The sequence below is a fragment of the Triturus cristatus genome, chromosome 8 (assembly GCF_964204655.1).
Source record: "Triturus cristatus chromosome 8, aTriCri1.1, whole genome shotgun sequence".
NCBI lineage: Eukaryota > Metazoa > Chordata > Amphibia > Caudata > Salamandridae > Triturus > Triturus cristatus.
Window position 1 is genome coordinate 406,493,948 of NC_140591.1, and position 27,992 is coordinate 406,521,939.

At 43.3% G+C, this 27,992-nt stretch overlaps 1 protein-coding gene across 3 annotated transcripts in view; it reads right to left on the bottom strand.

Annotated features, from left to right (window-relative positions):
- The window catches only part of FAM124A (family with sequence similarity 124 member A), a 325,693-nt gene that overhangs the window by 227,430 nt on the left and 70,271 nt on the right, over window positions 1–27,992 (bottom strand). The window contains exon 1 of one of the 3 annotated variants that reach the window (XM_085621798.1): window positions 9,337–9,533. The exons of the other annotated variants lie outside the window; for them this stretch is intronic. Coding sequence (XP_085477924.1) covers window positions 9,337–9,500 — 164 coding nt within the window. The 5' untranslated portion in view covers window positions 9,501–9,533. Of the gene's footprint in view, window positions 1–9,336; window positions 9,534–27,992 lie in introns of those variants that run through there. 3 annotated transcript variants of the gene reach the window in all.

Sequence of the window (27,992 nt, forward strand, 5' to 3'; positions counted from 1 at the left end):
GGTGTGAACATGGGCTTCTATGGGAATTCTCTAGAGCATATTATGAAGCCCATTATCGCCGGTTTAGCGGCAGTTTTCTGCCGCTAAACCGGCGATAATGTTAACGCCGTCCTTGATAATATGACCCCTACTCTTCTGTCGGTCAGCGCGTCTGAACCTTGTCATAGAGCAAGGACTTGCCCTACTTTACAGGGCCTCTATGCAATAAAGTGCCAAAGAAAGATGCCACATGAGAAGATCAAACTAAAAGGAATGGCTTAAAATGCGTCTGAGCTCCCACAGGGCAAACTGTAATTTTGCATGGGACTTCAAAAGTCCTTGAACTGGAATTACCACTGTAATAAGTCCAGTTTTCACCACGCAGCAATTCAGGGATACTAATTAAGTGTCATTTACTGGAACAAACAGGTCTGTTCTGAGAGGAGAGTGAGGAACACAACATTTATCAGCACAGACCCTGAGCATAGTAAGTAACACAGGCCCCAGCAGCTCTGGAATGTAGGTGTCCTCTCTCTCCAGAAAACTCAGGGGCCCCTCAGCACATATTGCAGCTAAACATACCTTTACATTTGTTTTTACTGGAAATTAGATTTTTGTTAGCTTGAGTTTTAAAAATGCGCCATTGTTGTTTATTTAGCATCTCACAACAAGCATTTGCAATGCAATCGGTCTCGCCTTTGGTACCTTAAATGTATTTAGTTATGCAGCACATTAGCCTGGGTGCTGAAACATCTACTGTTCTTTAACATGGAGGGAAAGTAAGAAGCAACCTGCGCGACACACCAGGTATGGGAACACGTGGAGAGAAATATTGACTTTCAGAGGGAAATGGTATAGTCCAAAGTTCTGTTTTAATATAAAATCAGGTCCTTCGGTGATCATATCACTGAAAATACGCAATTTGAAAAGAATATTATTGTCTACGGGTGCTCGTGGAAGACAATTTCTATGGACTGGAATCTAGAGAATGCTAAAGTGATTCTGGTATTTTACTGACCTCTGCTGGTCGTTTTCTATCAAAAAAGTTAAATAGAGGCAGCTGACAGAAAAATACAAAAAAATAAAGTCCCTTAAGAAAGCAATTCTGGTATTTTACTGACCTCTACTGGTTGTTTTCTATCAAGACAGTTAAATAGAGGTAGTTGAACAGAAAAAAGTCCCTAAGCGGAAGCAAACAAGTCCTAGGGCTAATCTCCAAAGCCCACAAAGTACACACACATATAAGTATATACTAAAGTATATAAGTATATACTAAAGTATATACAAGAGGTCTCAGATGCTCAACCTAAAAAGTTAAATATACAGCAAACACTTATTTAAAGGTTAATTGCAGTTAGGGAAATAAAGTAACTAGGCCCTTAACTTTAGGAACACCTTCATTTGCAAAGACTGACACTAGATATACATGCTTTGCTTCCCCTACACCCACTTTACACCTCCCGCTGGCATCAGTGCGGCCCTCAGTCACACCATAGACCAAATTTTGTGGCCCCCAGGAAAAAGTTTGTGAGTACCCATGGACTATATATACTTCATAATATCAGACCCCTTTCAAATCCCACAGAAATTAATAATTTTTTTTTTTTAATTGCCTTACCCCCACACACTGGCTGGCCACTTTGTGTCTGCCTTTTAGTTTGATGCATCAGAGTTCTGTTTTTGCCGGGTGGTCAGTAAAGAGGTCAGTAGATGGTAGATATGGTAATTCCGACCCCAGGACATTGTGTCATCTAACACACTCCTGCCATGCTTGGAGACAGACATGTGTCTCAGATTAATCGGTTGCTGATCCCTCTGAGAGGCTGACAGCTGATACCACACCAGGACAGTTGTTTATTTGTACGAATAAAACAATATTTGTGTCCACTATTGAGGCCTAGGTTAGAATTATTAGCCTATGACAGGGTTCTCCAAAGTCTGTCCTGGAGGGCCGGGTCCAAGCCAGAATTTTTAGCACATCTCAATTTAGATAAATGTAGTTATCTTTCAAATCTGGCCTAGATCTGGCCCTTCAGGGCCGACTTTTGAGAACCCTGTGCTAGAAGAATGTCCTGCTTTTTTTTTTTTACCACAGTACCACTTCAAAAAGGCTTCTGTACGCTGGGTGTGTATGTAATGTGTGAAGTTAGCTTTTGCCAACTTTACGGTGATTTTTTAAAAACTCTCCAGGCTTGTAAAATGTTCAAAGTTAATATAATAGGTGAAAAATCATACAAATGGAATGTTTTACAGGAAAAAACAGCCATTTTTAGTGGAAGAATACATTCCCTGTTGGGGTGGACACGCCCCTTGCTTGACGCGGGAGAACGTGCTCCCCATCCCAGTGTTTTCTCCCTGTCTGCAGTCACAACGTTTTTGATTTTTATCCAAGTGAAGACTGCAGGGTCTGATCGATTTCTGACCTTCAAGGACTCAGAGCCCATAGGAAACATGACTCTGAGGTCGAGGGGGGCTAAAGTGATGTCCCCTTTTAACGAGTGGCTGTGACCCTTTCCACCCATACTCTGCGAGATTGAGTGTGGTGGAGCGTCCTGGTGTGTGTGCTCGTACGTGCCTGCGTTTACATGTGAGCGTGCTATTTTGTGCATGTGTGTGTGTCTAAATGCGTGCGAGTGTGTTTCTCTGTATGTGTCTGTGCGCGCGTGTTTGCACCATTGTGTGCGTGTGCATGTGTATGTGTGTGTTGAGCTAAAAAACGTTTTCCAATCTCAATGTGCGATTTATTTAAAAATGGTCAATATTCGATTGGCTGCAGTGAACCCCGAGGCTTTTACATTAACAGCAGAAAGGATGACTCACTGGGCGCATATTTTAACAAAGTATTCGAAGGCCAGTCCAGTTTGCAAAAAGGCAGCGTGTTATGTAATTTTACCACCCTCTTTTTATAAATCCCCAATATCTGCCAGCGCAAACACACAACCCGGACCTCACATCATGTATGCATCTTGTGTAATTGTACACATGAAAATTCACAGAAATGAATATCGACAGATTTGGAAAAACACCGCATTTTTGTTCTTGAAAAAACCAACTAAAAAAAAAACGTTTCTAATTCAGCACAAAGCTTCAAACACTGCAGACCCAGGAATTCATGGCCTGTGCGCAGAAAATATTCAAGCTGGAAACTTTAAAAAAAGACTGGGCCGAGATGAAAAGCACATTGTCCTGAGTTGTAATGTTGCAGCTTTCTTTGTTTTTTACTATAAATCGCAGGTAGCGGCTTGCTGTGCACATGGTACACACTAGAAGCTGAAGCTGCTTTTTTTGATGTAAACTTTGAACAAATACCTTCCCCCTTGCTGAAAGGAAGAAACGGTTCAAGCGGAGTTTGCCAAGTGTTTATAGGGTAGCATAAAAGCGATAGCATCAGCGCGTGGCTTTTGTTTCCAAGTTTGAGGCACGACTTTACAAGCGAGGGATTGCCTGTGCCGCCGCTCCAGAGCACCCTACCAATAAACAGTGTAAGTTTCAAAGGAACAGAGAGACAAGCACTGCTGCGTGGCACAAAAGCGACTTGTATCCTGATCCAGAACAGATGGCACACTGCGCGCCACTGCTCGTTCCCAAGACCCCTAGGCCATGGGAGTGAAAGTTTTAAGGAAAGGCGGGACCTGCACACGTCTTTGGCCATTTGCGTGCTTTCAATTATTGAAAGCCACACGCAAAGGCCAATGGGATGTGTGGGAGGAGGCAGACCGATACGGAGAAGTCTGAAGTGATTCCAAGAGCCCTCTCCTAGAGCCTCGCATGCGCGCTGTGCTAGGCGAGACCTAAAAATGAAAACGTATGCTCAGCTGCAATATTGTTTTTATAATTGCATTAAGGGTGAAATACCTTATGCGGCTAATAGAGGTCCCTTTACAACTCTACACCTAGTAACAGCCATTCCTTGCTTCATGGATTTTCTTTTTTATTCCTTATGCTACTCCTGGGATATTTTTAATAAAAATAAAATCTAACAAACTTTATCATTTGCAATGCCAATAGCTCAAACTTTCACTAATGCGAGACCTATTGAATTGCAAATGCTTGTTTTCATTGTGGGCAGGGGGAGCTGAATCAATTAGTGGGTGGAAGCAATGGGGGACGAAGCAATATGTGGTATTGGAAGCAACTTGGGGTTGGGACGGACACAGGAGCAATACAGGGTAGGGCAGGAAGCCACAGAAGCAATACAGGGTGGGGGGGAAACACAAAGGCACCACAAGAATGATGGGAGATGCGTAAGCAACAGAGTGGAGGGCAGGGGACATGGAAGCAATGCGGAGAATCACACAGACATTAGCAACAGGGAGGGGGAGGCAGGCAAGACTGGCTGTAGCAGGCACTGGGCATTTCTGCAGTGGGCTGAAGGGGTGGGGGTCGGGTTTGTGCCTGTGGGGGCCGGTTGTGTCACTGGGCTTCGGTTTTGCAGCAGTGCTGCAATATCGGCCCCCTGTAACAAAAGCGGGAGTGGTGCTTCTTGCTAGCACCACCCTCCCCCGCTCCCAGGGCCGGTCGAGCGGCAATCTGTCAGAGCTGGTTGCTGTTCCCAGTCCGGCCCTGGGGGAGCAGAGAAGAACACTGGGACAGGCAGCAACATGAGGGGGAAGAGAAGTACACAAGGAAGATGGCTCAAAAACACCTGCACTCTATATTAGCGCTTACATAAAATAAAAAAGTAGTTCTCTAATATCGACCACAGACACCAGGCAAATAAACATGGTAAAAAGGCAGTGGTCAATGGGAGGGTGAAACACAATGTTGAGAAGCTGCTACATGAATAAGAAGCAGGCAAATGAGACTGACAAAGTAAGACAAGCAATGATAAGCAATTTGTCGGCTCCAAGCCCCGCTATGTTCACAGTAAGCCACAGTATGCCTCGCAACCATCACCGCGTGTGCGGTCTAATAGGCCCAACCTAAATATCAACCGCTCACCAGTAAAACACACTCACGTTTTTATTGTGATTTTTTGGCACTGGCAAGAATGTGTCATTATTTTTGTGGCATTGTATATGCAAACAGCAATTTGCGTTTGAGCATTTTTGTACTGGTAACAGGGAAGTTATACGCGTACCTAGAGGAATGAGATAAGTCTGTATATTAAAATAATATGTTTATTTAATATTCTGTAAAGATGTTTTTGGGGGGCCTTTGTGAGCGCTTATGAGAGTTGCAGGAGTCACTCAGGATATACGGACGGACACTATGAACGAGAACGTGGTGGTAATGAGTGTTTTATTGATAGGATGGAGGAGATTGACTATGAAAATGAACTTACCTGTCATTGGTTTAGTACAATGTCTTTCAATTGATAATGTGCTTTACAAGTACATTCTGAAACCTATGTTTGTGACCATGGTTACTGTATTACGAAAGACAAATAGGCGACCTGAAGTGCGAAGGTGACCCACAAGACCTATTTCTGTCACAATTTGTCTCTCTCTTGAGTAAGGTTTTCTGGATTTGAAGTCCTTTCTTAAATGCTGCTGTTTGACAAAGGCTTATGCCTAGAGCGTGAAATTATGTGGTTATGTTTTATAGTTAAACCAGGCCACTAGAAAAGCATCCTTGACAAAGGAAATGATCATGCAACGTTCATTAAAACCAAAGGTCCACATTTTAGTTGGGCACTGAAACGCCCGGCAAACAATATTGTTACTTGTACAGTACAACATTTTGGAGATGGTGTGGATACAATAAAAACCTTCCCTAAAAAAAGGCTTAACTTCAGCTTAGAGATGTGTTTGAGATATAACAAACACCCTAAAAATGTACACCTCTCGTGTCTATTGTCTACGAGAGGCCAAAAACCCACTACAAATCCTTCTGATTGTCTCCTGACGAGATCTACTAGAATTTGAGGGGCTAGAAGGAACAAGCAGGGGCGTAGCTTCACCGCCCCCTCAGTAAATGTATATCCTGATAAATAGTTGGGGACAGGTGATTTCAGTCGGGTATGGTGAGGCATATTTCAGATTTCACCAGGAATTTTTACATACACACAGACAAAAACGCACACACATTCATTCTTCCTCCGTTCTAAAATTACTCAAAAATGTTGGTTATTTTACAAAATATTGTGCTTCTCTCACTTAGTGCCCCTGCCAATCCGCATGCCTCCCCCTTTCCACTGACCCATAGGCCCCTCTCATGCACCCTGCTTATCGTATAACAGCGGCGGCTCCTCTGCTGTGGCGGAGGAGCAACGCCCCCCCTGCCCACAGAGGCAGACGAAAAATATAATGATTATCATTTTATTTTTCGTCGGTCCAAGTCTTGTGTGCGGGGCCACAGCACTGAAGAAGGGTAGGGGCACTGCTGTCAGTGCGCATTTCGGTTTGGCCGACCGTCTTAGGGCTGCCAAACCGTCATGTGCACTGACTTCTCTCTAATCCAGCTGCCTTGCTGGGTGGAGAGACCAGCAGGCCCAAGCTCCCAGCTCCTGAAGGAGTGCAAAACAAGTGCGCTCCGCCCAATCCCAATGCTGCTCAAATGGTGAGAGCAGCTTCGGGATTGGCCGCAGGGGAGTCTGTCTGTGAGCCTGTGCCCAGAGGAGAAGAACTGTGAGGAGAAGAGCGCAGAGCGTCAGGTAAGTGTTTTTTTGTTTGCTTTTCTCTTTGTTTGTTTGTTACTGCCCCTGCGCTTTCCCTGCCTTTTTATCGGATATCAGTCGCTACTGTCGTATAATGTATTTTAACATTATATGCCTGTGTGATTGTTGGAAAATCTGAAGCTCACAACTCTCCAATCTTACTGACCAAGCTAGGCCCCTGGGAACAAGAGCAGTACCCAAAACAGTCTTGTGATCTATATTCAGCAAGAGTCGGCCCCTATTCCCGATAGACCACAAGCAAGATCAAATGTGTGGGAAATGGGTGTTAGGAGAAGTTCAAAGGTGGTCCCGGGAAGGATTCAGCGTGAATCACATAGAACAGAAACATTACTTTGAAGACACGTAGACCAAGGCAGTGCTTTCTGCCTGGGCGCTTAATACAAAATCTAATAGGAACAAGAGAACTCTATGAACCGGGCTGTGTCAGAGGATGCCTGTCTCAGTGCCTAATCTGGCAGTGCACCCCAGCACAGTTCTAACAGACACATTCTACAAGAAGTTGAGATGGCTACCTATCACTGTCCTTTAATTTCCATGCATGATATTATTAGAAAGAAGCATGAGCTAAAAGTCTGACACAAATAGAACTTTGGTTGCAAACCCCTATGATCCCTTGGCCCAACATTAAGATGTTGGGGCAGATTAGAAGACACAACTAAGGTCTGGACGAACCATGTTATCACAACCCCTAAAACTGAGCCATAGACAAGGCAAGACTGCTGACATTCACGAGGTCCAACAGGAAAATGACACAAGCACCCCACTTCATTTGTGAAAGGACTGCTCCTTATCAAACTGAAGAGTGACTCCAAAACATCAAGACCATGGTAAGTACTAACCAGGATCTCAAACTCACTCATTCCCTAGAAGCTATGGTAGCATGTTTGTGGATACTATGGAAGGGGAGAAGGAGTGAGGCTTTGGGCCCACCAGTAATACATTGTGCGGACTGCAAAGTTGGTCGCCAACTGTATATTTCCCCGGTCTTTGGTGCCAGGTGACACAGCATCTACACTGGCCCGACTGCTTCAGGAATATCTACTTCGCCTGAAGAAAGCTAGTGATGCTCTTTCCCTGGTACCCAGAGTTTTAAATGTTCCTGATTCTGAGGAAAGTAGGTCATGATCAAATGTGAACTAGTTGAGAACCTCAAGCAGAGCCTTGTTAGATTCCCATTAAACAAAGTGAGGCTTCTGATCAAAAGTGCAAGTTTAGGATGACCTGAAAATGATGACTGCCCACAAGAGCGGTTGGGGGTGGGATGATGGGTTTTGTAGTCAATAGAAAATGTGTTGGAATTGACTTAGATTCCAGGTGGGAATCAGAAATTGTACACATCCCATTTCTGTGGTGTGGAATTTTTCCTGAGTCACTGTCCTGGCATTGTGAGGCTGACCTGGAGAGAGGAATCGTGTTCATGTCACTTACCTCCGATGCACAAACTCTAACACACATTACTGGAAAAGTGCCCATTTCATTTCCTTAGGTGAGCCTATCAGCCCTCCTACCTCTAATCACTCAGACGACAGGGACGCATGACAATGGCATAGGCAAGTCCAGCTGGGTAACATCGCTTCTCCCAGTCAATGGCCCACAAAGGAAGAAAGTTCACAGTAAAACTTATACTTCCCATTTAGCTCAGTCACGTCAGCCTCCGCTTGCATCTAGATATCTCCTTGACAAAGCTACTGAAGAATCTAGATCTAGCACTTCAATATAACACCCTGTACTGCCTTTCGGGGATGCATTCAATTTGTTAACCACTCTGAGGGCAAGGATTTAACTTGTCCTTCTTTACTCTATTGTGCTTACCTAGGAGGCATGGAGACAAGTCACGTCTGGAAGTACCTTCTCTGAGAGGTCTTCCATCACATTCTGTTTCAAAGAAACGCCCCTGTAATCCTGTTGCCATATGGCAGGAACCACCAGACAGGGCAAACAAGCAGACCAGTTTAGACCAGCAGGGCACAATGTGGTTCCTTGAATGACCGCCACATTGTTCATACCTGCCGGGTCACAAATGAACAGGTACAGGTGGCTGTCTTCTATTTTCCGGTGCCCTAGTAGCATTGCCAGAGGAAAGCCCACCTTATCAGAAGTGTCCTTCACACTTGCACCATTTCAACAGTTCCTCAGTACCTAAGAGGCTTGAGTAACTTTCTCAGTCTGATGAGAACCACACCACGTCGCTATTCTTGCTCGGAATGCATGATAAAATAGCAAAATGTGACTAAACGCCTTGCACTCAATGCAACCAGTGCTTAACTTGTGCCAGTGGTTGCATGTGGTGGGCACTGGCACTCATTTTTGTGGACAGCCACCTGTTTTATTTCACCGGACTTAGACCCAAACCAGGAGAAAGAAAGGAAGAAAGCAAAAAATAGAAGGGGAAAGAGAGAGTTGTGAAAACAATAAAGGGTTGAAAACAGGGCTGAAACAGAACCCGCAAGATTCAGATAAAGAAAGTGTATGATAGTGGAATAAAGAGGCATGTGGTGGAAGCAAGCCTAGACAGCCTTTGTAACCACCCTATTGTTTGGCAGTGCCAGTAGCAGGCTCCTAAGAAGAACTTTGAACCTCTCCACATAGTTATTTTAGAAATTAAGCACTTAGTGTGACGTGGTGGCTTCCATGGTCTTCACGTACTACGTGCTGTGTTCCTCCCACACCGAAACAAAACTACAACACAACATGATACACGCAGAACTACAACCGGAGTCTAAGCCCCCTTACCGTACCCATGCCAATCACTATTGTTGGGAATTAACATCTCTCCATACGTTCTGCCTGGCCAGCAGCTGCATAGAACATCATGGTGGAAGACATATTCCTTCGCGCAGCCACAGCGTATAATATCTTCAAGAAACAGCGGTTCCATCTCAGCACTCAACACAGCGATCATGGCTCCCACGGTTCCCCTCAAAACTACCCCTCCGGCTAGCAAGGGGAACCTGAGGAAGGGACGTGAGGTCAACACTCAGTAGAGATAATGAAGTGAATCTGATGTCTCCAGATGGACATGGGGACAAAAGAGGCTTCAGGGATTGGCCAGTCCCTTTATAGCACCTGTAATGGGCAGGCGGGACAACCACTTCTGAAGGAAGAATACTTTTTTTTAGTTTCTGTCTAAGGAGGAGACACACCTCATTAGCAAGTAATGAGATGAAGACGAGGGTGAAAATAGAAATGCAGCAGCCGGGAACTAAAATAAAATTACTAACACACTTTAACCGGATCAGGCGGATGCGAAACGCATTTACCATAAAAACTAATAGAACTAATGAGCTTATGTGCGCTTTTCTCTTTGTTTAGGCACTTGGCAGCAAGGGGAATCCATTCTTATTGGATCGGGACACTTAAAAGGCACTATTTTTGAGCTGCAATCTGCCTGCCAGCCCCCGTCGTAAGGGACACGATGCACTTAGAGAGGCTGCTAGCCGCGGGTTAGCAAATGGGATTTTAAACCTGAAATCCATTATGTGCGTAGAAAAGCGCTTTGTACCACCAGAAAGCCCCGAAGGAGCATCTTTTATTCACAGCCTGCGCAGGAGAAAAGAGATGTCTATGGCACCAAGTCTAGTTAATAATGTACAAAGTGGGCACGAATTACAGCTGAGCTCTTAGAGGACTTCTTCAACCGAAAGAATATTTTTTAAGCCCAACCTCATGGACTTAATACAGAGAAACAGATTCTGCAGTAAACCTCACAGTAAGGATTATCGAGATGTAAGGGTCAGTGGAGTAAACTACTTCATGAAGCAATCAGTGCAGATATAGCCATAAAAACGTGAATGGGGGAACATTATAACCCAGATAGCAAATTATGCGTCTCTTGTAGTATTTTATGTAAATAACCTCTTTCTAATATAGGTTTTGTTTATAGTGATACTTAATTATTAATATGTTTTTGCTTTTTAGATAGCGCATTATCATCACCCTTGTGATGTAAATTATAGGTACATTAAAGGGACTGCTCTTATCCAGTTTAGTGGCACTTAGTCTACTGACTTCCGAAGAATGGAAAGCTGAGGCGGCCTTGCCAGGGTTCAAGCTTAAGTTGTATCCCTCATTTCACTGCATATCTCAGCAGCGAGTATTTAATGACCATCCTTCTAGATGCTGGGGCTCCTTAATGTCCTGCCATGCTTCCCATCTAGCGGAGGTTACACAAAACATGAGGGTATGTAGGAAGGAGTGGGGATGTGCCTATGATCTGCGTATATCACCCCCATTTCTCACATTTTTACATTGCACCCAAATGTACTCAAGAGAAATCTTTGAGTTCCACAGTTTCCCTCCAGTGCCTCTGTAAGCGCTCCTAAATGTATGTTTGCGGAATATTCACAAGGTGGAGCTCCGCATGTATTGGGCCAGGGGAAGCATGCACATAGAAACATGTGTCCTTGTAGCAAGATCTCATCTTTCACAGTGGCGGGGGGAAGGGAGAGGCAGTGGCGTAGCGTGGGCGGGACCACAGGAGTGGTTGCCCCAGGCGCAAAATTCTTGGGGGAATTCTTAGGGGTGCAATTTTTTTTTTTAAGTGGAGGCAGTGGCGTAGCTAGACCTACTGCCACCCAGGGCGGCCCCTAAGGTTGCCGCCCGGTGCAGGTAAGAGCAGGGGTGGTGGGGTGGCATCCGATGGATGACTTCTTCCGGGGGATGGTGGGGAGTGGCGTCCGACAGATGACTTCTTCCAGGGGGTGGTGGGGAGTTGCATACGACGGACGACTTCTTCTGGGGGTTTGTGGGGGGTGGCGTCCGACGGATGACTTGTTCTCAAGGGGCGGGGGATGGTGGTAGTCGACAGACATGACTTGCTCACCTCCGATGCCCCCAAAAAGAGTGCCAACCGTGGAGGACCACCCCCCACCCTCCCTAGCTACACCACTGAGTGGAAGGATGCTTGGCGCTGGCAAACCACGCAACGCCGCTAGAGAGGTTTTGTGCACTTTCATAATACCGCTTACACTTAGTAGAAAAAGGCATACGGTTAGAAGTGCAACAACTGAGAAAAAGCATTGGCAATGTTTGAAAACACCCATAAATTCACAATTTTGTGTGTGTTCCTCACACTGGTAATGCCACCTCCCATAGCACTACCATGGGAATAACCATGCTATTACCAATTTACAATTAGGACTGGGAGAATTAAGCAAGCTGGCAGGTTTCCTACAGTAGGAAGAGCCATCTGTAGTTGTGTAAAGCAGAATATTTTGATTCTGTAACTTCGGACATGCAATACTTGATTTGTAAAAAAACATACGTGCGGGGCCCTTATCAGGAGACCGCTGCAGCTCGCACCACCCATAGCACCTGCCAATACAGTCAATGAGAGTACCTACACAACTACTAACCATCACACTGCAACAGTTGAGGCAATTCAGACTGTTAGAGGCCCCAAAGCTCAAAGAATGGTATGGGCAACATGCATTAGTTCTTTTCAATTATTAAACAACTGTTGCCCTACTCATTTCCAAATTATAAAAACAGCTAGCAGCTGTCACAAGTGCCGGTGTTGACAATAAAGTGCCGGTGCCGAGCATCGGCAGTGCTTAATTTGTAATAAAATATGTACCAGGGCCCTCGTTAGGAGGCCACTGCACCTTTAATCGCCTGTTGTCCCTGCCGGCGCGGTCATTGACAATACCTATGCAACTATTAACCACACACTCCTCTAAGTGTGAAAATTCAGACTATTCCAGGCTCCCAAGGCTATAAAAATGGCTTGGGTGGCAGGAAGTAATCCTTTTATGTATATTGAATTAATAAACTGCTGTTGTTCGGCTTATCTCTTAATTACACAGATAGCCTCCCCATGTGGCAGGCTGTCATAAGTGGTGGTGTTTAGAATTAAATGCTGGTGCCGAGCAATAAAGCACTGAGCACCGGAAACCACTGGCTCAAATTAAGCACTGCGGACATCTCAATTTTTATTGCAGGGGACATTTCTTGTGCACATTCGTCCAATTCGTTACGAGTCTCAGTCTTTTGAATAAGATGAAGGGGATCTTAACTCAGGAGCCGCGCTCAAAATGGAGTCTGTCACCAGACTGAGTGGGTCACAGAGGAAGTTTGTCACACAGACAAAGGCCGCAGGAAATGAGAAGAGAAAATAAGAATAGAGCACAATACCCGCACGCATTGGCAATGCCAGTAGGTCAGGTCTTGGGGAAGATTCCAAGCCCCCATCAATCTAAACATTTTTTTAAAAAACATTGGCTAAAAAAAGTGAAAATATTTTTGGGCCTTCAAAAAGCACACATCACCATAGATGTTCTTGGCACTTGGAGTGTGGATGTGCTCGTTGAGAAAGGGCAGAACGTCATCACCCACAGTGAAGTTAGCCAATGGTTGAAGTGGGCTGCCCCACTACCCCATGCTGTATGCTACAACAGGCGGAAGAAAATGTAAATGAAAAAAATAACAGACCGATGGATGCAGAGGGCTGTCTGAAAACCCCTTTAAATAAATGTATTGTAGATATAATTTTAGCGAGATCAAAAAGGTTTTGGCTTACACCAGACCTAAAAAGCAATACCGCCACATGTGAACATACACGAGAAAATTAATTACAAACAAATCATACATAAAGAATATATTTTGAAAACTTTTTGCATGTGCTTGCTTTCGCTGTGTGCTCGGAAATAATGTTTTTTTTGTACTCGAGTCAGGATGCAAATAATAATAGAATGCTAGGGTACACAAAAATAGACCCTACAAAAAATCTATAGAATTAGCATAATGCTTGACGTCACGGTGCAGCAGGTCAAGAATATGATTGTAAGCAGTAGTGTAAAACTGAGTCTGCTCTGTAGAGAATCCCACTTCTCTGACAGTTTCCTTCCTCAGTGATAACAAGGCGTCTTTTCATTGTGCCTCATCCTGTTACATTACTGTGGCACGCGCTCCTCGGTTGAGGCCTGGGCGGTGGCAGAATCAGATGAAGCCATCAGCACTCAGTGCCCCCCTGCACCACACAGGAGGAACATCCACCACAATTACCATCACCATAGAGCATCTGGGGAAATCCCTCCACTGTCACCAGACCTCTTGCTAAACACGGGACACTTTTTTTCTGTTTTTAGCAGTGCTTGAAATGGAAAAATAGAAGTGCAGGTACTCTGTAGCAGAGTACCCGCTTGTTTCTGAGAAGTCCCAGTACTCTCCAATTAAAAGTATTACCTCACGCTTGAGAAGTGCTGGTACTCTCTATCTCAAAATAATAAAGTGCCGGTACTGATGGAGCAGGGGAAACACAAAGGGCCTCATGTAGGAAGCCTAATACCGGTCGGTAACGGCCGATTTTCGGTAAATATACCGTTACCGACCGGTATTTAGGCTTTTGAGATGTAGGGGGATCATTTCATGATTCGGTATTTACCGAATCGGTAAAATTACCGAATCGGTAATTTTACCGATTCGGTAAATACCGAATCATGAAATGAGATGTAGGGGGAGTGTGTGGTGGGTGTAGGGATTCGTTATTTACCACCAACTAAAGGTTGGTGGTAAATGACGAATAGGTGTAAAAAAGCATTTTTGTGCACGTTTAAGTGTGCAATGTGGCAGACATACATGCCCTTAGGGCATGTATGTGCGCCACATGTGCACACATGGCCGAATCAGGGGTGCAACAGGGTGTCAATGTGACACCCTGCCACCCTTGCATGTGCTCCCCCCATTACCGAATCGGTATTTACCGAATCAGTAATGAGGCATACCTTCCCATCAATGGGAAGGTATGCCTCATTACCGAATCGGTAAATACCGATTCGGTAATTACCGAATTTCTACGAATCGGTAATTTTTACCGCATAAATACCTACATAACATTTACCACTTCATAAATACCGAATCGGTATGATTCGGTATTTATGAAGTGGTAAATGCCAGGCCACCTACATAAGGCCCAAAATGTTTTGTACCCCTTTCGAAATTAATGACCTCATAACTTGAAATATACTAACTGTTGAAATGCATGTATTAATCAACAAATGCACCTTTAATTAGACACTACACGCAGGAAACTAACTGGCATTGCAAAAATCTAATTTATTCACAAATGTGAAATTAAATTAATATAGATTTGTGAGTCGTGTAGAAAGTAGAAGTAAATTGCATGTATTTTTGTTTGTAGTAAAATTATATTGTGGCAAAGAATGCAGATGGTAAGTAAAATGGCTTTAAATGTCGCTTACGCTAGGTAACACCTAACACAGGCCTTTAGAATGGTGGGTGGTAAACAAAAGGGCTTATTTTCTAGGTCTAATTTCTGCTATGTTGTTTTCATATTAGTTCCGTTCGGGCCTCCTAGGCCTCACCTGAAAAATGGCTGCTGCAGAGAGACGTGATTGTGTGCGCAGAATAAAGATGGCTCCCGTGCATGAGCAGAGTGGAAGTTCCAGTCACGTGTGTGTGGTCTATGCTTGGAGTGAGAGATGTCAAGGCCAGTCTGACCTAAAACAAGAGCTGATGCCAAGAGTTCACCGTAAATGCATGGGAACGGATGGGAGACTCGAACACCAGAATATGAACTAATTCATGACTGTCGACTAATGTTGCAAATATATTAACAAAGTTAAAGAACATTTGGACTTGATGAATCACGAGAACTATTGAATATATTAATTGTTTGTGGAACCGGTTCGAGGAAGGAGGACAATGAGGTGACCATCACCACCCCTCCAAGGGAACCAATCAGAATGAATGTAGCCTCTAAAAAGGTTTCAATTTGGATATAGCAAGTTAGTGTAAAGGTTATAAAAGATCTTGTGCTTACAATGATGTGTTTGTGCGCGCTCATTCTACATCGATCTATTTAACACGACACTCTGTCGAGACGATTTTTCCTTCTGATGCTGAAAAAGACTTTGTCAACTTTGGACTTCGAACGTTGATGAGGAAAAGGAAGGAGATCGTCGCGGGATTTTATCTCGGGAGGGAATACGTCCGAGGAGGTTAGAGGGACAGTCAGTCGGTATTGGGAACCTATCCTGTGATCTTCGGTTCATGTTCTGGTGAACCCTTCTCGTCATCGCCCTAAGGCCAAAGGTAATGACTATTTTCAGTTTCTATTTCAATCTTTATTTAAACGCTAATGTAATGATGTCTAGAATATTTGTCTAATAAAACTTTACTTATTCAATTTATTCAATGAATCTAGATAAAATTTCATGCTAACTCAAAAACTGAGGGGCATATCAGCAACAGCTGGCGATAATGATCGCTAAGCGCGCTTAGCGCGAGGATAATTATCGCCAGCTATCGCTGGATTTTATCGCAGAGATAGTGTGCTATCAGCTACGCTTATCTCCAATGCGATAAAAATCCACGCGCTAGCTGCAAAATGTGCGATTATCGCTGGAAATCCAGTGATAATTGCACAAACATAGGCAATAGCTTGTTAATAGGGCAGGGCAGACTTAGCCATAATATCCACCTTCCATTGGATATAATGGCTAAGTCAGATTAAAAGCAGGCGGAAGGAAAGTAGCGATAAGCGTGGTTAGCGCTACTTTTCTTATCGCTATGCAGGTTAGCGTGCAGCTTGATAATTGGAGAAATGTTGGTTAGCGACATTTCTCACTTTATTTTGGTAAGAAACTCCCACTTTGCATCTCATTAGAGATGCAAAGCTGGGCGTTAAAAGGTAAATGGCGTTGAAGCATGGAAACACGCGTTAGCGTGTCCTTGCTCATAGTGCGATAAAATTATCGCCGCTTTTCGTCCGAAAACGGATGCTAAAGCGGCGATACTTTTATCGCGGGCCTTGATGATATGCCCCTGAGTTTGTGAGTATTATAATTAAAATTATGATCAATAGTTGTTAAAGGGGTTTAATTGTGATTGAGCTGGACTTTATCGCCATTAACTGATTTCTACTAGTTGGTCCATCGACCGAAGTAGCGGAGTACATTGATGTTTAGAATCGGTAATTCCAAAATCAAATGTATATAATGTATATAGTTATTATTTAGGTAAAAAATATTGACAAGGTACCCCATATGTCTTTCAGTTCGTCAGCTTATCACTGATCCAGAAAAGGGAGTGAATGTATGTTTCGGTGTCATGGGCCCCACCGATGAACAAATTGTGTAAGAGTTTTCTGGGTTAGTGTCGTAAGGAAAAGTTTCATGACCGCTGCGCTGCATCAGTACTCAGTACTGGACAGTACCGGCCCATTTAAAGCACTGGTTTTTAGAAAGAAACATGGACGGCTGAACCAGCAGCAGGCGTGTCTTTTGCTAATCTTTGAAGACGGGTTCCATTCCACACATCTTTGAATACTAGAGAAATCTGCCCCGCTAAAAAAAACACTCAACTTCGATGAACTCTACAACCACTGCCTCATTACCTGCCTCCCTTTCTTTAGACTCTCGAAAGAGCAATAACTAACCATCTTCAAGAACACATCGATCTGCAACCCTCCCTCCCAGGCTTCCTGGATTTCACACCTGCAGTAGTTTTGACACTGCCACTATCCAGATGACTTTCTATTACACAGTATTAATGGTGATCCATGTCTCTTGATGCTGGTTGAAGACACACAATTGATGGACGGAATGCAGAACAAATCAAAACATTCACCCCCAGTCAAGAGATCTGGGTTGAATCCATCATTCTTTTGCTCTCCATGCCACCCCAGTTTAGACCTGGCCATATGCAAATCAGTCTTGACCCTTTGCCTCATGGGAACAGTCCAGCCCGAACTGCCAAGCCAGGTCTTCCCTGGACCGGAAACAAGCATCCTAGGACCGGTTTCGGGGTTTCACCCCTCTTCAGCCAGGATAGCTTGATTCCAGTGGCACAGTGAGCACGGGACCTACGTCTAGGCATACCCGGCGCACTTAGGGCGAGAAAGCAAAAGACACACAATTGATGGACGGAATGCAGAAAAAATCAAAACATTCACCCCCAGTCAAGCATCTGGAATGGCGTGGTGAGCAAAAAAACGATGGATTTAGGCCCAGATCACTGTACTGGGGTGAATGTATGACATTGTTCTGCATTCTGTCCATCAACTGTTGTTTTTTGCACTTGATGCTGGTTGAGCAGTCATAAATATCTGATGCAACTGACCATCAGATCTCACTTGAAGCTTTCCAGTCATGTATGTGCATCACTGACAACTTATAAAGATGAAATCCTCAAGCCCTCCCACTATTCCTGTCCCGTGTCACATTGCACAGGGTTCAATGTTTGCTCCCTTGTTGTTTAACCTCTTCATGAAGCCACAGGATGCAATCCTCAGCCAACAAGAATTAGTTATCCACTAATACACTTATTGCTCCCAACTATTCCCTTGTTAATATATTTTATTGCTATTTTGTATATGAAACGCAGAATAATAAAGAAGTCCTGCTTTCAACATACAATATCAACCACAGAAATACAGGTCTGTAGGATGCTAAACAAATCAGCAAAACCGATAGTAAAGACACCTTTCAGTGTCTTTGGCTAAAGACAGCCAAAACCTTAGATGCTGCCCGGACCCAGGGGCGTAGCTGAGGGGTAATGTTTGGGATGTTACACCCCCTAATAAATGTATATTCTGATAAATAGTTGTGTAGAGTTGCTTTCAGGTGGGTATTGTGAGGTGTCTGTTGGATTTCACCAGGAATGTGTACATAGACACAGATATAAAAGCACACACACTCTCTTCCCCTGTTCTGAAATGCCTCACAAATATTGGCTATTTTACAAAATGTTGTGTTTTTTCTCACTTAGTGCCCCTACCAATCTGCATTCCTCTCCCTTTCCACCGCCCCTTCGGCCCCTCTCATGCGCCCTTATCATGTAATGCATTTGAACATTATATGCCAGCATGATTGTTGGAAAGTCTGAAGCTCACACACCCCATTCTTACTGACCAAGCTAAGCCCCTGCGCAGACCTCAGTAAAACATTGAAGTCTACATTTTATCTGAACATCAACCTAACACACACAGAGTGTCTTACTCCTAAACGGAGGAACCACTGAGCCTATTATCCAGAAGTGGTATAGCTGGATGAACCTAGGTGCCTTCTCCCCATATGTTTCAACCTATGTCGAATGACTCACATGCCTCACTAGCATCTCTAAAGCCTTCAAAGATTCCATAGAGAAAGAGACACAAGCATGTTGTTTCCAGTGCTTAATTTGTAAAAAATAATTGGTGCCAGGGCCCTCGTCAGGAGACAACTGCAGTTTGCGACACCTATTTCCCCAGCCAGCGCTGGCAATGACAGTACCAACATAACTACTAACCATCACACTCCTAGAAGTGTGACAATTCAGACTATTCCATGACCCCAATGCTATAAGAATGGCCTGGGAGGCAGGTATTGGTAATTTTTACTGTACATTGAACAAATAAGCAAGTTTTGTTGTCCTCATCTCTAAATTAGACAAATAGTACCACCATGTGGCAGACTGTCATAAGTCTCGGTGTTGACAATTAAGTGCCGGAGCTGAACACCGGAAACCACCGGCTTAAATTAAGCACTAATTGGTTCCAGCTTACATTATTGCACAAAAATAAGCCCTTCATCCCTTCTATGAATGTCCGATCTCAGTCCTGCCTTAGGCTTGTTAAACACTGACAGAAGTATTGCTCAGTGTGCTGGTCTCCCAAAGTTGTTACTGTCTCCAAGCAAGGCAGTTTTTATGCATGTCACGAAGTATCGCCAACCATAAAAAGTTGGAGGACATTTCTCCTACATCGAAGGTCAGCATTAACTTCCTTTTTCGGCCAGAATCCACTTTAGAACTTGTTGCATGGTTTACCAAGCACGTCGGCTGAGAAAACCAGGTTACCAGGCCTCAGAACCCCACACATATGGGAGCACATGCAGGCCAAGGAGAACATCCCATCCCACATTGGAAAGCCAAAGGCTTACAAGAACACATGTGCCAACAGGATTTCACAGCATAATCCAAAACTCTGAAATGTTCTCCCTTTGCACCTCAAACTTTCTACCTCATTGGTACAATTCAGGAAAGATCTCAAACTCCGCCTCTACCAGGCCCTGTTCTTTCAGATATTCAGCTTTTTCTCTATAAATCTCGCTTTCCCACTGTAAACAAATGCGCATGTGTCGACCCCTTTACATCTGGGATTGACATATTGTCATTATTTACAATACTTCCCTGCACTCTGGGCCTAGGCCTGCACTTTATCAATATCCCCATTCAAACAAAATTCAATAATCACATTTCTTTGAAATTTGGCATCTACTACCATTGATATCCGATTAAAAGGTCTGAATAATGGAATATACATGGTCTGTTAATGGAAAAGAGGCCACAGGTCAATGGTATCCAAAGGGTTTGGAGCATAGAATGCTAGTAAAAGTAACATTTCATGCTTTCTTAATATTTTTTGAAACAGGAAAAGGTTTAAGGAAAAACATAAGTGGAATACAGGATTACAGTGTTTGATGGTCTGTGGTAAAAAGAAGCTATGTAGTTAAGCATACAAAGTTTCAGATAAAAATCAAGCCTTTACTTTCTAGCTATAAATATCAAAAATTACTAAAGCTACTGCTAGCAAGGCAGGTCCTTGGACTTGGGGACCAAGTGCTTGCCGCACATATCTGTCTAGGCATTCAGTCCTCCAATCACTGAGAAAACCTAAAGTCATGTGGAGATTTAACCCCAAATCAGTGAGAGCGATGTGAGGACGTTTAAATGGCAAAACTCTGCAGCACAAATACTGATAACACAACATAACATGTTTGAGAGATGCCAAGCTGTCATAGTAAGACAGTTTTGAGAGGTACAGGTGCATGATTGTTGGACATCATATAACCATGCACATCTCTGATAGTTAAACATCTTTGATGGATTTCAATCTGTGATTATTGGCTATCGTCGAGAGATGTCTGTCTGTCATTGTTAAGTCATAGTGAGAGGTTAATCTACGACTGTCAGACATGTTTGAGAGATGATATGCACCAAAGCCATATAGATGGAATAATTCCCCAAAAACACAGCCTAATCCCACACAGCCATCATTCACAGAGACAAGAGAGTTAAACCGAATTACATTCCTGTGCCCCCACTCTCATAAAACAATCCCAAAGAGAGCCATTTGGCAAAGAGATGCTCTGCTCACACATACCAATGTTCAAAAATACAGCAGAAAACCTTACACAGTAAATCTGCCCCTACACGCACAAAACAGAGCACCAGTCTTATAGATGACAAAGGGAAGTTCCCAACAACACAACACAAGCACCAAACAATGGGCAACTATTCACCCTAGTGGAAGGACAGATTATCCAAGTCCTACAATTCACCTACTTCAGACACAAAACACACTCAATTCAAACGCCGATAAAAAAAGGCCAAACAGAGGCCCTCCTTTAAGCCAATCAAATCACCAGTAAGCACTGGTATGATCAGTTGTATGATCTAACAGGCTTTTAGTAAAAAAACAAAAAAGACAAATCATGGTCTTGAGGGCGGTGTGCAGACAACCCTGTTGGCCACTGATCCAGGCTTGGAAAAGGAATACATCTCTTTCGGAGTCGTGACATCTCCTCTAGACATTAAAAATAAAATAACTAATTATACAATTGCTCTGCAGGGCTACAAATTCTTATGAACGTCCCTATTGTTTTTTAAATAAGAAAAAATAAAGCTATTTTCCGTTTGTTGTTACTCTCAACTCGTGTTTGCAAACACCAAGAATTTTATTTGAAAAATAAAACATTTGTACTACTGGTAACAGTGTGGAGAGTGAATGCCAAAAGAAACAACAGCTTCATTTATTTATTACTTTTTTTAATATCTATAGGTGATGGAGAGGCCTGCTATAAGAAAACTGATACAAACTCCTGTAACAATTGAAAGTCCTTGAATCCAGTTGTACAAAATAGGTTAGATTTATTGAAGCTTAGTTCCAGGTTAAATTCATTATAAAAAATAAGTAGATGAAATTGTAACCCCACCAGGAGCAGTTCTCCTGTCGCTCAGCCTGACTGCCATCAACTGCCAGTCCACACACAAGCCAGGAGCCAAACATTCCATGATGTCATCAGGCATTCTACCACACACACTAGCTGAGCAACAGGGAAGTCACAGCTAGGGAAATGAAAGGCAAAAGTCAGATATAACAACTCCCCTTTAAGGCTTCGGACAACTTGGGCATTTCATGTTCAACGCGGACTGGGGCTTGCAGGGTCATTACTGCCTGGGAACACTGAGGCAATTACTGCACGGTGCCTTAAAGCACATTATTGCATTTGCCTGTTAATACTCATAAATGTACAGGACCTATTAAACATCTGTACCACCTCTGGCGTGGTATTAATGATAATATCGAATATGTGGGCCATTACTGGCGAGGACCACTCAAACTCATTGCTGCCTGGGGGATTTGTTCTTAATTAATTCTTGGGAGTCATTAAGCCTCGTTACTACCCAGTAGGGTTAGCCCAATTCACATAATTACACGAAATTACTGCAAAATTGTGCATAATTACAAGAAATGCAAATCCGTCAATTACTATATTTTGCTATTTTTTTTGCACGAAATGAGTCTTTGTGTCAGTTTTTGCACAAGGTAGCATTTGAACCAAAGCACGGCGAACAACAGTTCCTCGCATTCTCTTGTTCATGTGCGTTTGCGGTAAATTTTTGCAGTGAATTGTCTCATTCAAAGTAAACTTTTACTGTGAATTGTGCGTAATTATGCAAAGTGGAGTCATGGTGTAATTTTGGAAATTTTTGCATAACACGTGTAATAAAAAAATCAAGAAATTCCACAAATTATGTCAGCGTAATCTAAATTCTCTCCACACTGACTGCCTAGGTACATTTGTTAATTCATCGCCTCTGTCAAACATTTTTAATGGGCAATTGATGCCAGAACATGTCACGCTTTTAAGCACAATGATGTTGAATACTGGCTGAAGGGACACAGGCGGTCGTTAGTGCCCAGGATCACTCATATTTTCACTCCGAGGGTCATTAATGGTGGCCAGTGCCTAGGGTCATAAACGCATGAAGTCATTAAAGCTTCTTTCTGGTTTTGGCCGCATATGCATATTAACGCATGTGACCAATAAGGTTCCTTACGGACCTGTCCATTTCAGACTCACTATCAAGGACCATTAATGCTCATTAATACATAGGGACAGTAAAGGTCCCGACTGGCTGGATATAATCTTGGTAATTCCTGATATCATTGAGGTTCCTTACTGATGAGTTCTGTTGATAGTCACTTTGAGGGGCCATACATGGTATTACCATCTGGGGGCATTAATGCTTATATATGCATAGGCTTCATACTGATGGGGCAATGTAAGCTTTCTAATACCTTTGTGCTATTGAGGTTCTGTTGTAATGTCATTTTCCCCTGCCTACCCCTTTATCACACCCTTCCCCTCCTTTTTAGGTTTTGCTGAACCCAGCGCATGCGCTGGCTCGGAGAGACATTTTGTATGTGAGTTTTTTAAGTGCTGCTGGCTGGCCTAGCGCTTGCGTGCACGTGAGCGTGCACGCGTGCAGCCGCCATGTGCTAGGCCAGCCAGCAGCACTCACGAACGCCTTTCTGCGTCATTGCGATCACTTTCGCAGCGATCATGATGACTTTCGTGGCCAATGCTTGTCTTTCTTTGTATTGCACTTTCTTTTATTTTATTTTTGTCGCATCTTCTTTCTTCGGTAATTCCTTCTGTCTCTTGTCTGTCTCAGCATTTATTTTCAAATACAGTTTCAATGTTGCTGACTCACAATGCCCGACTCTCCGCCCCCTTGTCTTTCCTTTTTGCTTTGCCCGCGCCCCCTTCTCTGTCTTTCACAAATAGCACAGTACACATACGATCTGAGCGAGCACAAAAGGCAGTTTCATTCTTTATTTGGGCCCAGCAGGGTTACTTGAAGATGTGTGCGCCTCCCACCCACCCCTCCTTGTAAACAAGCATTTGCAATGCAATAGGTCTCGCATTTGCGAGGGTTTAAGCTATTCGCATTGCAAATGACAATGCCTTTTATTTATGTTTTAAAAACCAAAACATAAATAAAAGGCATTGTCATTTACAATGCCAATAGCTCAAACTACCGTAAATGCGAGAGCTATTGCATTGCAAATGCTTGTTCTCTTCGCTATGGTTTCTTCCGTTCTCCCTGCCACGAGCTGTTCCCGCTGGCTGCGAACATTATAGTGGTCATACAAACATAGAAAAGTGGCTGGGTTAATCATGCGCAATACCAATGATTGTGTATGAAAAGCAGAAAAGAATTGCTCAGGGGAGCAGAAAGGGAAACGGCCATCTGCGTCCCAATAATCCTCCGTTACCGTAGGTATACAGAGGATAAAACCTAGAGCAAGATATCGTTCCCGAGCACAAACGAATAAATGTTCAGTAATATCAATGTCTCAGAAGAAAATTCAGTCCATATAATCAGGAAACAGTCTTCTTTATTTTCTTATTTCTCATAGTCTCTCCTTGAGGTCATAGCATGACATTTCATGGTAACAGGTGAGCACAAATGTTGCAGCCAACACGTGTTTCGTCTTGGGTTAATGGCCCAACGACTTCCTCAGGGCAAATATAATATTAAGCAGGTAGTACACCACACATTAGGTAAGACCTAAACATGGTTCCATATAATTAGTGTCTGATAATCGCTCGTATTCATCCAAGTTCAACGATAAAACATATATAACTGGTTTGGACTATCGATTGATTTTATCAAAACCGTCTCATAAGTAGAGGAATTGTGTGTCGCAAAGCGGAGAGTGCTCCGGTCATCATTGCATGAAATTCGTGCAATGATGACCGGAGCACTCTCCGCTTTGCGACACACAATTCTTCTACTTATGAGACGGTTTTGATGAAATCAATCGATAGTCCAAACCAGTTATATATGTTTTAATATTATATTTGCCCTGAGGAAGTCGTTGGGCCATTAACCCAAGACGAAACACGTGTTGGCTGCAACATTTGTGCTCATCTGTTACCATGAAATGTCATGCTATGACCTCAAGGAGAGACTTTGAATTCAAGTGGTCAGTTGGTGACGGTGGCCCATGGTTGTTAAGGCTGTGGTGTTGGAGGCTGTCAATGGAATAAAGATTCCAACATTGGTGACGATTTGCTTGTCGGAGACAGCGTAGCCAGCCTCCTCCCCGGATCTTGTTTACATTGCAGCCAACCATATTTCTTTGTGCTCGCCATTCCTCGCCGTATCGTGTGGAGCTTCAGTATGGTTCCGCAGTGCCTGGTTTGAATTGCATGCTGTGAGGAAGGAAGCATGGATAGTTCTTGAAGGAGAGGAACAGAGTGGTGGGCAAGCACTGCATCATCGTCTTCCGGGACAACATAGCGTGTCCCACATCAATACAGCTGCGCTCATGTTCTTTGGAGTCTATGGAGGGAGCTCCAACCTTAACTTTGGCTCACCACGCTGACGAGCACAGCTTGTTTAAAGTTTAAATTGGCAATCTTGGATTTCTGGAACCCGTCACACTCACGGGCACAGTTGAAAGTGTTACTATTCTTCCTTTAATTCAACCCACAAGCCTGTTGGGCACAGCTTGTATACATTTGCAAGTGCGCAACCTGTCACATTGACAGGTTCAGTGGAAAAAATAAACTTGTCGGTGTACACTATTACCTCACTTCTGCGTCCACATGTTATATATGAATCTGGGGGCAGATATATAAATTCTTAATTCAATGCCTCTTCACTGTGGAAACCAGTGTTCACTGTGAGGCGTTTAAGCAACCTGGAGGTGCCCACTTAAGAGGCTTTTGCGGAGTCGTTAGCGTGCTGTTGGCACGCTGTTGGGTATAACTATAATAACAAGATACCCATACTGGACAGCACAATCTTACTTTTGTCTATAACCGTGGATAGGCTGGTACCAAACTCCTGAAATCAGCACATCTTTGACTGGTCTTTCCACAATGGCTACATCTAACATGAACCAACGCCCACCCTTCTTAGATGAAGTGGGTGAACCCACTATTGTCTGGAAAGACTGGGAAAAAAATGTCAGTTCCTATCTCATCGCAATTGGGGGAGAAAAATGTTCACCCCGGACGAAGCAACATATCTTGTTACACAACATTGGTATCCAAGGAAGGAAAGGCTACAAGAATCCATCGGATTTTGATAGTGGTTCAGAGGGAGAAGACTCTCATGATGTCTACTCTGCATTTTTATGGAAACTTGAAAGTAACTTTGGACAAAAAGTGAATGTGGTATTAGAGAGACATACATTTTTTGTAGAGTGCAAGGAAAAAAAAGGAAGTTACGTCTTATATAGCTGTTTTGAGGGGTCTTGCGAAAATATGAGACTTTGGCACTTTAGGTGACTCTTATTAGAGATCAGCTTGTTCGCTGTACAAGCAACCCAAAAATCCAAGAACAGCTATGGACTGGGAATCCGGACTTAAAAGTTGCAATTGAGGTAGCCAGGAGTATCGAACATACAGCTGAATGTATTAGAGTGATGAAGCATAGTAATGGAAATGAGACTATGTAAGTGGTGAAAAGTAAACTTGATCCAGATTGTATTGAGAAGGAGAGTGGCTCAAGCAAAAAATATGGGAACCTCCTGGTAGCAAGGTTTCAGAAGAAAAGAGGGGTGGAAGACTTGAGTGTTTTTGTTGTGGTAATTGCAGTCATTTGGCCAACAGCCCAAGTTGTCCTGCTCGATCCATAGTTTGTAGAAATTGTAACAAGAGAGGACACGTTGCCAGATTTTGCAAAATCTTAAATTCTAAAAGGAAAAGTGTTCAGGCAATCGATGAGGTTGCTGAGGGGATTAACAATAAGTATGTTTTCCAAGTTGACAAGAGCACTTTGTGCAAGGGTGTTGAATATCCTAAATGCATTATTTCACTTGATGGAATCGAATTCAATTTATTTGTTGACTCATGCTCTTCATATACTTTAATTAATTATGATATGTTTAAGGATAAGTTCCAAGGTAGGAATTACACATTGATTTTTCCAGATATAGATCCACGAAGTTCTAATAAGGATCAGATTCCCCTGGAAGGCATGCTGTGTTTGCAAATTAAATTCAAGGAACGATTGACGCATGGGACAGTTTACCTTACGAGAAATGGGTCACGGTTGTTGGGATGGGCTCACCAGAAAGAGTTAGGCATTAGACTAGATCCTAACATAGTTGAACCAGTGTTTGCTATAGAAAAGAGAAAGCAGGAGTTCGAAGCCATATGTGATGAATTCCCAGAGGTGTTCATTGAAGATCTGTGTCACTTAAAAGGTTTTCAGCACAACATTAAAGTAAAAGACAACACCACCCCTCTAATTCATAAAGTTCGTTCCACCCCCAACCTCATGCAAGCACTGTTGAGGGAAGAGTTGGACAGGTTAGTATCGCTGGTCATTATTTAGTCCATTGAAAGTTCCCTGTGGCTTGCCCCGATTGTGGTTGCCCAGAAATCTGGGGGCAAAGGTTTGCGTCTTTGTGTGGATCTTAGATATCTGAATGCAAACATTTGGGTAGACAGGTTCCCCCTCCTTCGCATCAATGAAATGATCAGTATGATGGGTAACGCAGAGGTATTCAGTGTAATTGATCTATCGTCTGCCTACCAACAAATTGAGTTACACCCGGATTCCAGGTCGCTCACATCTTTTATTACCCCTTTAGGTGCATACAGATTTCTCTGCATGCCATTTGGCCTGGCATCCACAGCTGCTGTTTTTCAGCAGGTCATGCAGAGCATTTTGGGGAAAATTGCAAACGTCTTTTGTTTTCAGGGTGACATCTTGATTCATTGGGTGTCTGTACAACAACATGCTGTTACTTTAAGAGTTGTACTTAAAGCACTCAAAGAAGCTGGGTTAACAGTAAGTAAGGATACATGCAAATTGGTGTGGATTCTGTGGGCTACTTAGGTCATACCATCTCTAAGCATGGGGTTAAACCTAAATTGGATTTGGTCAAGACTGTGAGAGATGCTCCCTCCGGTAAGAAATCTATTAAAAAAGGGTACCCCTTTTCTCTGGGAGGAGGGCTGTCATTGTTCATTTGAGGCTATCAAGGATGCTATTGCGAATGCCCCCTCCGTGGGCTGCTTTAATACACGACGCAAAACGATTTTGACCACTGATGCTAGTGGAGTAGGTGTGGGTGCGGCGTTGTTGCAAATTGTGGACGGTAAGGAAATGGTCATAGCCTTTGCATCTAGAGCTTTGAGAGAAGCTGAGCTCAATTACTCTACAGAAGAAAGGGAAGCTCTGGTGTGCTCTTCGGCTATTGATCATTTAAAATTTTTCTTATGGAGATTTCCTTTCATAGTGCGCACAACCCTTAAGCCATTGATGTTCATGTTCTTGATCAAAGGGAGGAATGCCACGATCTCTTGGTTTTCCAAATGGCTCTTGAGTCTAGAAGGATTCAATTTCACCATGAAATGTGTGC